At 41.7% G+C, this 12,306-nt stretch overlaps 1 protein-coding gene across 1 annotated transcript in view; it reads left to right on the top strand.

The window, feature by feature from the left end:
• Positions 1-12,306, top strand: part of LOC135553115 (C-Jun-amino-terminal kinase-interacting protein 1-like) — a 93,847-nt gene that overhangs the window by 68,595 nt on the left and 12,946 nt on the right. Inside the window, exons 6-9 of the mRNA XM_064985233.1 lie at positions 1,651-1,823; positions 8,819-8,922; positions 10,961-11,077; positions 11,987-12,057. Of these exons, the coding sequence (XP_064841305.1) occupies positions 1,651-1,823; positions 8,819-8,922; positions 10,961-11,077; positions 11,987-12,057 (465 nt within the window). The remainder of the gene's footprint in view (positions 1-1,650; positions 1,824-8,818; positions 8,923-10,960; positions 11,078-11,986; positions 12,058-12,306) is intronic.

Genomic DNA, 12,306 nt, shown 5'->3' with positions numbered 1-12,306 from the left:
TGAGGATTGATTCTAAACAACGTTTGCCATGTTTCTGTCAATATTATGGAGCCAATTTGGAAAAAAGTTTGGCGTTGTAGTGACTGCATTTTCCGGTCGAATTCTATTTCGCCTATTTCGCCTACAAAAATAATATTTTTGGAAAAAAGGACAATTTGCTATCTAACTGGGAGTCTAGTGAGTGAAAACATCCGATGTTCTTCAAAGGTAAATGATTTAATTTGATTGCTTTTCTTATTTTCGTGAAAATGTTGCTTGCTGCTAGCAGGGTATAATGCTATGCTAGGCTATGATAAACTTACACAAATGCTTGTCTAGCTTTGGCTGTAAAGCATAATATATTTCATTGGTGATTTTCGTTAATAGGAATATTTTCTAGGGATATTTATGTACGATGCGTTATGGAAATTAGTGTCAGGCGATGATTACGCTCCCACATGCGGGATGTGGAGTTAGTAGAGGCAAAGAACTGAAGCATTGTCTGTTGACTTGATAGGTTGCACAGAGCATTTTCTTGCGCCTACAGCAGATTTAAAAAAATGCGTATTTTACATCAAATTGTTAAAGTAATAACTGCATTTAAAACAACTAGAATTGAAATTGTATAGTTTTATACATACTTGTAAAAATACATAGAACGTGCTAACCACCCAGCTTTGGAGTAGCAAGGAGATATTTATTCCATGCTTTTGAGAGGAGTTGGCTACTGTACCTTGAGACTTCCAGCAATTGTGCTAAGCTAACTATGATCTAATGTCAATTATCTTTAAACTAAGCATTGGGCTGGTATGCAAAAGGTTGCTGGTTTGAATCCCCAAGCAAGCAAGGTGGAAAAATCTGGATTCAAAAAATCAATTAAATAAGTATATGTTATTTGGCAGGTCACAGATCGGCTCTCTGAAAAATTCAACCCCCCCAGACCTCTTCAAAGCAAAACATACAATAACATTTTCAATAAATATTGAGTGTTTGACTGATTTGGACACAGATTTTGCCAAACCAACGGGCTGCTCAATACGCGTCGTTTGGTGTATTGTTGGTCTGTGTTCAACAGAGAGTGCAAATACTACCACAGAAATGTTTCAATTTGGTTTCCTTTTACCATTACTCGTAACTTTATCATACATTTGAACAGTATAAGACAAGTAATCCTTCATGTCATGCACTGTCATGCACCCTCTGTTTACAAAACAAGGGATTAAAACACGCTTATATTTTGAGTTCTGATGGCATATGACAGTTGAACTAAGCTTATGATACAAGTTATATTCTTCAAGAATCAATGTATAATTAATTCAAAAGTTTTAAAAAATGTATGTAGCAACTGCAGATTACCCCTTTAAGGAAGACAAATATTAAACAGTTTGATCATGATGATTAAACCAAATGATTCATGACACATGACACTAAATGACACATGACACAGCAGGAGTATTTCTTAGTTATGGTGTTTGACCTCTATAAGCAGTTCAGTTGTATATCTGTGAATCTTATAAACTGAGTGCACTGTATCTGTTACCAGCCAAAGTACACAGGTGTGGACTTGAATGTTACACAGTTAACAAATTGTCTCTCTAAGCATGAACAGGTTCTAAAATCTGACGTGTTGTTCTGTCTGGTTATTTGCCCCTGTTTCTGTGACGGCTACAGGTTCGTCCCTCGCCATAATGACGAGCTGGAGTTGGAGGTGGATGACCCTCTACTGGTGGAAGTACAAGCAGAGGATTACTGGTATGAAGGCTACAACATGCGTACAGGCACCCGCGGCATCTTCCCTGCTTACTACGCCATAGAGGTCGCCAAGAAGCCAGAGAGCTTCAAAGGTTCAGTGCTTTGATCCCTGCTTATTTAGACAGTGCTAAAATGCTAAATGAGTATTTGCAGCACTTTAAAGGGGCCATCTGTAGTTCAAACGATAACAAAGCCAACACCCTGCATTTGATTTGGTAAACAGCTGAGGGATGGGACTGGAGAAATGTAACCACTCATCAGAGCTATGGATGCAAGGACTGACCATTCATGATATAAAAATTATAGTTTTTACCATGTTTTGAGGCTATGTAATAGGCTATGTAACTATTTACAATTAAATTGTTTATACACAGTGGAGTAAAACAAGCTGATAGTTTTGAACTAAACTCATGAGAATGTGGAAGTAATATTCTTCAAGAATCAATGTCAATGGGTCTACAGTATATAATTATTTTAAAAGTCTAAAAATGAACGTAACAACTGAAGATTGCCTCTTTAAGGAGAGCAAATATTAAATAGTTTGATCCTCATAATCAAATGATTCAAGCACATGACATGTAAGTAAAGTCATATTTCTTTGCCATGGTGTGGAAACCAATCACAGATTGCCCCTTTAAAGAACACTATTGTGTTGACAGCTCTAAAGGTGAAGATATTGATGCACATTACAGTACTAATGGCGTTGAACCAACCTTGTGTAGAGCACTTTAACCCTCCCTTCTCTTCCGGGTCAAATGACTATTTAACGTATTTTTTCAACCATGACCCTTCATCTGCTTTCATAAGTATAGGTCTGAAACTAGCAAAACACGTAATGAAACAAATTAAATAAAAATTAAACCCGGTACCGGAAAAGTGACATGATGTCCTGGGTAGATTTTATCCGCAATTTGACCTTGAACTTGGTCTATATACCTATATACACTGCTCAAAAAAATAAAGGGAACACTAAAATAACACATCCTAGATCTGAATGAATGAAATATTCTTATTAAATACTTTTTTCTTTACATAGTTGAATGTGCTGACAACAAAATCCCGCAAAAATGATCAATGGAAATCAAATGTATCAACCCATGGAGGTCTGTATTTGTGGAAAACCACACTACAGGCTGATCCAACTTTGATGTAATGTCCTTAAAACAAGTCAAAATGAGGCTCAGTAGTGTGTGTGGCCTCCACGTGCCTGCATGACCTCCCTACAATGCCTGGGCATGCTCCTGATGAGGTGGCGGATGGTCTCCTGAGAGATCTCCTCCCAGACCTGGACTAAAGCATCCGCCAACTCCTGGACAGTCTGTGGTGCAACGTGGCGTTGGTGGATGGAGCGAGACATGATGTCCCAGATGTGCTCATTTGGATTCAGGTCTGGGGAATGGGCGGTCTAGTCCATAGCATCAATGCCTTCCTCTTGCAGGAACTGCTGACACACTCCAGCCACATGAGGTTTAGCATTGTCTTCCATTAGGAGGAACCCAGGAGGAACCCAGGGCCAACCGTACCAGCATATGGTCTCTCACAAGGGGTCTCAGGATCTCATCTCGGTACCTAATGGCAGTCAGGCTACCTCTGGCGAGCACATGGAGGGCTGTGCGGCCCCCCAAAGAAATGCCACCCCACACCATGACTGACCCACCACCAAACCGGTCATGCTGGAGGATGTTGCAGGCAGCAGAACGTTCTCCACGGCGTCTCCAGACTCTGTCACATCTGTCACGTGCTCAGTGCTTTCATCTGTGAAGAGCACAGGGCACCAGTGGCGAATTTGCCAATCTTGGTGTTCTCTGGCAAATGCCAAACGTCCTGCACGGTGTTGGGCTGTAATCACAACCCCCACCTGTGGACGTCGGGCAGCGGTAGCGGTTCTGCTGCTGGGTTGTTGCCCTCCTACGCCCTCCTCCACGTCTCCTGTTGTACTGGCATGTCTGGCGCCTCCATGCTCTGGACACTACGCTGACAGACACAGCAAACCTTCTTGCCACAGCTCGCATTGATGTGCCATCCTGGATGAGCTGCACTACCTGAGCCACTTGTGTGGGTTGTAGACTCCGTCTCATGCTACCACTAGAGTGAAAGCACCGCCAGCATTCAAAAGTGACCAAAACATCAGCCAGGAAGCATAGGAACTGAGAAGTGGTCTGTGGTCCCCACCTGCAGAACCACTCCTTCATTGTGGGGGTCTTGCTAATTGCTTATAATTTCCACCTGTTGTCTATTCCATTTGCACAACAGCATGTGACATTTATTGTCAATCAGTGTTGCTTCCTCAGTGGACAGTTTGATTTCACAGAAGTGTGATTGACTTGGAGTTACATTGTGTTGTTTAAGTGTTGCCTCTATTTTTTGAGCAGTGTATATAGAGAGGTAGAAACAAACTGCTTACTGCACAGAAATGGTGCAACCATGATGATCACATACAGTAGATATACATGATCACATAGAAATGGGAGTTGACATGTCATTCTCATTGAATGCAAGTCTGATAAGATGTAGATATGTTCTATGTACAATATTTCTATACTCCCCCTCCATAAGTTATATTTTTGTGTCTTTTTACATTCAGTTCTGCACACCAGCTTCAAACAGATGATAATACATTATGTTTGCAGTTCTCACTAAAGTCATGCTCCAATGAGCCCTTCATTAGGTAGATAGCCAGCTAAACTTTTCTTAACGCTAATCCTCCAAGAACCAGGCTGGAGATATAATTTGAAGATTGAATTTCAGAAGTCTAAAACTGTACGCACAAAAATTATAAGCACAGCATGACAAAAGGTAAGTATGATATTCTCATATACACTACCGGACAAAAGTTTTCGAGTTCTATTTTGTCAATTGTAGAATAATAGTGAAGACATCAAAACTATGACAACACATATGGAATCATGTAGTAAACAAAAAAGTGTTAAACCAATCTAAATATATAAAATATTTGAGATTCTTCAAATAGTCACCCTTTGCCTTGATGACAGCTTTGCACACTCTTGGCATTCTCTCAACCAGCTTCACCTGGAATGCTTTTCCAACAGTGTTGAAGGAGTTAACACATATTCTGCTTTTCTTTCACTCTGCGGTTTGACTTATCCCAAACCATCTCAATTAGGTTGAGGTCGGGTGATTGTGGAGGCCAGGTCATCTGATGCAGCACTCCATCACTCTCCTTCTTGGTAAAATAGCCCTTACACAGCCTGGAGGTTGTTGGGCCATTGTCCAAACAAATGATAGTCCCACTAACCCCAAAGTAGATGGGATGGTGTATCGGTGCAGAATGCTGTGGGAGCCATGCTGGATAAGTGTGCCTTGAATTCTAAGTTAATCACAGACAGTGTCACCAGCAAAGCACCCCACACCATAACATGCTTTACGATGGGAAATACACATGCGGAGACCGTCCGTTCACTCACATCGCATCTCACAAAGACATGGCGGTTGGAACCAAAATTCTCCAATTTGGACTCCAGACCAAAGTACAAATTTCCACTGGTCTAATCTCCATTTCTCGTGTTTCTTGGCCCGAGCAAGTCTCTTCTTCATATTGGTGTCCTTTAGTAGTGGTTTCTTTGCTGAAATTCGAACACGAAGGCCTGATTCACAGTCTCCTCTGAACAGTTGATGTTGAGATGTGTCTGTTACTTGAACTCAGTGAAGCACTTATTTGGGCTCCAATTTATGAGGCTGGTAACTCTAATGAACTTATCCTGGTAACTCTGGGTCTTCCATTCATGTGGCGGTCCACATGAGAGCCAGTTTCATCATAGCGCTTGATGGTTTTTGCAATTGCACTTTCAAAGTTATTGAAATTTTCTGTATTGACTGACCTTCATGTCTTAAAGTAATGATGGACTGTCATTTCTCTTTGCTTATTTGAGCTGTTCTTGCCATAACATGAACTTTTACCAAATAGGGCTATCTTCTGTATACCACCCCTACCTTGTCACAACACAACTGATTGGCTGAAATGCATTAAGAAGGAAAGAAATTCCACAAATTAACTTTTAAGAAGGCACACCTGTTAATTGAAATGCTTTCCAAGTGACTACATCATGAAGCTGGTTGAGAGAATGTCAAGAGTGTACAAAGCTATCATCAAGGCAAAGGGTGTCTATTTGAAGAATCTCGAATATAAAATATATTTTGATTTGTTTAACACTTTTGTTTACTACATGATTCCATATGTGTTTTTTCATAGTTCTGATGTCTTCACTATTTTTCTACAATGAATGAGTAGGTATACTGGTAGTGTATATATAGATACATGTAGAATTGGATGTATCAAAGCTAAACAGTAACACATAACATGTTTGGAGAGAATAATGATTTACAGGTCTCACAAAGTAGATATAGGCTACAATAGTCCTTTGTAGATAGGGCATTTTACATGGAGGTGAACATCCAGGATGAACCAAAATAGACTAAACAGGTAGGACACAGGTGAGTATACTAACACAAATATACATTTGCATATACACACATCCATGCTGATTAGTTTACATGACAATTAAAGAGAGAAATATTAATAGCAATGGGGCTAGCTAACTGCCAAGCTAAACACCATACATTTCAATGGGGTCGGCTAATCCCGTTTTATCTAGCAATCTTTTTAACATCATTAAAGTAATACATGGTGAAATAATGAGAAGTACATGAACACACATTAACAAGGAATAACAAAACCTTTAAACAGGTCAACATTCACAAAGATCCTGGACCAGATATATTATCAGGACGTATACTCAAAGCATATGCGGACCAACCGTCAACTGTCTTCCCTGACATTTTCAACCTCTCCCTGACCGAGTCTGTAAATACCACACTGTAGTCTGCTTGACCTACCTGTGCCCAAGGAAGCAAAGGTAACCTGCCTAAATGATGACCGCCCCGCCTCACGTCAGTAGCCATGAAGTGCTATAAAATGCTGGTCATGGCTCAAATCAACAGCATCCTCCCAGACACCCTAGACCCACTTCAATTCGCATACCGCCCCAACAGATCCACAGATGAGGAAATCTTAATCACACTCCACACGGCCCTTTCTCACCTGGACAAAATAATCACTTTTGTGAGAATGCTGTTCATTGACTACAGCTCAGCGTTCAACACCATAGTGCCCACAAAGCTCATCACTAAGCTAAGGACTCTGGGACTAAACAACCCCCTCTCCAACTGGATCCTAGACTTCCTGACGGGCGGCAACAACACATCTGCCATGCTGATCTTTAACACTGGGGCCCCTTAGGTGTGTGTACTTAGTCCCCTCCTGTATTCCCGGTTCACCCACGACTGCATGGCCAAACACAACTCCAACACCATTATTAAGTTTGCTGACAACACAACTGTGGTAGGCCTGATCACTGACAACGATGAGATGGCCTATAGGGAGGAGGTCAGAGAACTGGCAGTGTGGTGCCAGGACAACAACCTCTCCCTCAATGTGAACAAGACAAAGGAGATGATCGTGGACTACAGGAAAAGGCGGGCCGAACAGGCCCCCCATTAACATCAACAGGGCTGTAGTGGAGCGGGTTGAGAGTTTCAAGTTCCTTGGTGTCCACATTACCAACGAACTATCGTGGTCCACACATACCAAGACAGTCGTGACGAGGGCACGACAAAACCGTGTCCCCCTCAGGAGACTGAAAAGATTTGGCATGGGACCTCAGATCCTCAAAAGGTTCTACAGCTGCATCACTGCCTGCTATGACAACTGCACAGGGAATCTGACCATAAGGTGCTACAGAGGGTAGCGCGAACGGCCCAGTTGTCACGACTTCCACCGAAGGTGGCTCCTCTCCATGTTCGGGCGGTGCTCGGCGGTCGTCGTCGCCGGCCTACTAGCTGCCACCGATCCATTTTTCCTTTTTGTTTGTCTCTGTCTGTTTTGTTTACACCTGTGTCCATTTAGTTGATTTTGGTGGGTTTATTAACCACCGCTGCCTGCTAGTCTTTGTGCGGGATTGTTTGCTGTGGTTACTTTGTTTGGGGTGCGTGTTTGCACCACAGGGTTTTCTTTCTCACGGCAGTTGTACCGTTTTGGTATGTGTTTAGGAGTAGAGGGTTCTCCTCCGTGTGGCGTTTATTTCCCTGTATGTGGGGACCTCGTTTGGGCATGCCCCCCCCCCCCCATGTTGTTGTTGATGTGGGACTTCTGAATAAACGATTGTGCCACTGGGACTTCCTTGCTTTCCTGCTCCTGATTCCTGCACCTCCCTCATTCTAGGAGGCACGTAACACCAGTACATCTTTTGGGCCAAGCTTCCTGCCATCCAGGACCTATATAATAGGCAGTGTCAGAGGAAAGCCCATAAAATTGTCAGAAACTCCAGACACACAGCATAGACCGTTTTCTCTGCTACCGCACAGGAAGCGGTACCGGAGCGCCAAGTCTAGGACTAAAAGGCTTCTACCCCAAAGCCATAAGACTGCTGAACAATCAATAAAATCGCCACCAGACATTAACCCTTCCCTTTTGTACACTGCTGCTACTCACTGTTTATTATCTATGCATAGTCACTTCACCCCTTCTACATGTACAAATTACTTCAACTAACCTGTACCCGCACACACTGACTCGGTACCGGTGCCCCCTGTATATAGCCTCTTATTGTTATTCTTATTGTGTTATTTTTTATTATTATTTTAGTCTACTTGGTAAATATTTTCTTAACTCTTTTTGAACGGCACTGTTGGTTAAGGGATTGTTAGTAAGCATACACTTGTTGTATTCGGCGCATGTGACAAATGAAGTTTAATTTGATTTGAATATGAATACTTACAGATGTCGAATTATTAGTTACAGGATTGTGAAGGATGGAATGTTGCTTACCTCTAGGATAGTATGGTGGTTATGAGTTACTATGCTGCAATATACGAAAACAGGTGAGGGTAAATCTTTATGCGGTCCATGATAGTTATTGATGGCACAATTATTCTCTATGTTATATTTTGCTTTTGTCATTAGAAACCATGAAATGGCAGAGCTATTTCTATATATTGCGCCTTTAAATGTACTGTAGCATCCATAGTTTATATATATATATTTTTATCTTTCTCTATCTCTCTCCCACAGTGAAGAGCAGTGAATGGATAGACAGATACCACATGACATTCCTGGGCTCGGTCCAAGTGCCCTACCACAAAGGCAACGATGTTCTGTGTGCAGCTATGCACAAGGTATGGGGAGGTGCTGTGTGTGTGCTTGTGAAAGAAAGAGTGAGAGTGTAGAAAGATTGAGAAGATAGAAAGAGTGTGAGAGAGATGTCAACTGGCACATTACCAATGAAAACCATAATCTTTAACTGAGAGAGAGGAGGAAGAAGAGACAGATATGGATGAAGAGACAGATGGATTGAGTAGGAAGATGGGAAATAATGGGGGTGAAAGTGTGAGAGGTAAACAGTATAGTACATTCTCTATGAAAATAGTATTCTATTACACCTTGGTTGGGATCGGAATTCAGAATTGAATTCAACGTATTCATTTCATACATCCCTAAGGAAGAAAATTGTAATTTAATTTTAATTAAAGGAAGTAAATTAATTCAAAGCAATTCAAATAAGACATGAGTGTCATTCCTTTGATTCAACCACATAGTTTGATTATTATACATAGTATTGGTTACAATTTTGTATTCGTGTAGTAATGTGTAGAATAAATAAGCAATTTGAATTCAATTCAAAGTCTGTTTCCTGTGGGGTGAGGGCAATTCAAATTCAATTCAAATTGAAGAATAGAATTCGCAACTCATTTCAGAATTGACCTCAACCCTGTATAACAAGCATTGACAGTATAATAATGTTAGATCACAAATTAGAAAGGTTAAGACAGGAAATCATTAAAACATAATAGAAAAGAAAAGAGGACAGAGGCAGAGGCAGGTTGAAAAGAGGTATTGCTCAAAAGCAACACTACAGGACCAAAAGTATGTGTACACCTGAACGTTGAATATCTCTTTCCAAAATCCATTAATATGGAGTTGGTATCCCCTTGGCTGCTATAACAGCCTCTACTCTTCTGGGAAGGCTTTCCACTAGATGCTGGAACATTGCTGTGGGGACTTGCTTCCATTCAGCCACGAGCATTATTCGTTTTAATTTATTTAACCTTTATTTAACTAGGCATTAGTGACATCAGACATTGATGTTGGGTGATAAGGCCTGGCTTGCAGTTGGCGTTCCAATTCTTCCCAATTGTGTTCGATGGGGTTGAAGTCAGGTCTCTGAAGGCCAGTCAAGTTTTTCCACACCGATCTCGACAAACAATTTCTGTATGGACCTTGCTTTGGGCACAGGGGCATTGTCATGCTGAAAGAGAAAAGTGCCTTCTCCAAACTGTTGCCACAAAGTTGGAAGCACAGTATTGTCTAGAATGTCATTGTATGCTGAAGCGTTAAGATTTCCCTTCACTGGAAACTGTGGGGCCTAGCCTGAACCATGAAAACTGCCCCAGATCATTATTCCTCCCCCACAAAACTTTACAGTTGGAACTATGCATTGGGGCAGGTTGCGTTCTCCTGGGATCCACCAAACCCAGATTCGTCTGTCGGACTGCCAGATGGTGACAACACATCTCCACTGCTCCATAGTCTAATGGCGGCGAGCTTTACACCACTCCAGCTGATGCTTGGCATTGGTGCATGGTGATCTTAGGCTTGTGTGTGGCTGCTCAGCCATGGAAACCCATTTCATGAAGCTCCAGACTAACAGTTGTTGTTCTGGTGTTGCTTCCAGAGGACAGACAATTTTTACACGCTACACACTTCAGCACTCGGCGTTCCCGTTCTGTGAGCTTTGTGGCCTACCACTTTGCGGCTGAGCCCTTGTTGCTCCTAGATGTTCCCACTTCACAATAACAGCACTTACAGTTGACCGGGGCAGCTCTAGTCACTGAGCTCTTCAGTAAGTCCATTCTACTGCCAATGTTTCTCCATGGAGATTGATTTTTTGTGTGCTCATTTTTATACACCGGTCAGCAACAGGTGTGGCTCAAATAGCTGAATCCACTAATTTGAAGGGGTGTCTATATACTTTTGTATATATAGTGTGCATTTCTAGCTGAGATGCCACTATAATTTTAAGACCAATAACTCACCTCTTTCCCTGTTCATGTTCTAAATGTTCTAAATTCCAATTAAATGAATAAGGGTGCTTTTTTTAAACATATAAATTCAATATCTAAACCGGGATGCTAATGCTGTTTTGATTGTCACCAGATTGCCACCAATAGGAGTATAACAGTACAGTATAACCCACCTTCATCGTGTATCCTTGAGATCAACATGAAAGGCGTGAAGCTCCTAGTCCAGGATGACTACTATGCCTCTGACAGAGTAAGACTTCCACACTCAAATGCACACACATTGTAAACATCCACGCGCATCTGCACATGTACACCACATACACACACACGTGCGTGCACACACGGACACACGGGACAGGTACACAGACAGACATACTCAGATTTATGCACACACTCAACACATGCATTTGCATCACACACACACTCACACACACTTGTTAAGGCACACCTTCAGCGCATATTAGAAAGACAGCAGTTTAGTTTGGACCAAAGTACAACTACAAAACTTTGCGTCTGGCTTGCAAGACTAGATACAAAGAGATGTTTTATCCAAACCGCTGACCAGCAAGATCACACTGAGGGAAATATTCCCAGTAAAGAAGGTTGATAACCCCTCAGTGTGGGCACTCCAGGGTATTGCATTCCACACATCTTAATCCAGTTGTGTTGTATAGAAGCAAGTGAGAATTTCATCTGGCAACAGCGGTGCCCACCTAAACTGAAGTAAAGCTATGTAACCATCAGTGGGTTCTTTGTTGACATTAAGGCTATGATTTGTTTTAATAGCTAATCTAATTTGCCAATCATAAGGTTCACTAGCTACAGCTCCTACAGATGATGTGGTGTAAGCAGATAGCAAATTCCATGAGAAATGCAGTTGTTGACATGGAGGGTGGATAATTTTTACCCCCAACACCTGTTTTTCAGAGCCATAGAACTTGGTCAATGAGGTTTGTACCAAATAATTGTGTTGCATTCATATGTAGTGTGCATTGCCTTGGGACATCACAGTTGTTCCCATTGTTACCCCCCCCCCCCCCTCATGGTCCCAGGCGATGCGCTTATTTTGAGCCCAAAATGAAGAAATTCCTTCCAAAATTTAAGGACTCAAATCCACCACTAGTTTATAGTATAGATGTGTGTCTGTCTGTCATCACAGGGAAACCAGTGCAGCCACTTCTTCCTGTTGAAGAATGTTTCCTTCTGTGGCTATCACCCTAAGAACAGCAAGTAAGTACCTGGACCTGGATTAAATTATGACAGTCACTGTATTCAAATAAAAATGTGCTTTTTGGGAGAGTCATAGCGCAAGCAGTGGAGGAAATGGAGAAAAAATAATCACTCTGGGTACCTTCCATTGTAAAATCTGCATTTTTACATGTCAAAATTATTTTACTCCCGGAACCTGGTTCCCTCTGGGGTTTCGCTCCTCTGACCCCTGTACTTTCTTCTTCTTTTTTTTTACCCATGTGTGGTTTG

This window comes from Oncorhynchus masou, chromosome 2 (assembly GCF_036934945.1).
Source record: "Oncorhynchus masou masou isolate Uvic2021 chromosome 2, UVic_Omas_1.1, whole genome shotgun sequence".
Lineage (NCBI taxonomy): Eukaryota > Metazoa > Chordata > Actinopteri > Salmoniformes > Salmonidae > Oncorhynchus > Oncorhynchus masou.
The sequence above is the reverse complement of the archived record's forward strand: the minus strand, read 5'-3'. Positions and strand labels throughout refer to the sequence as shown.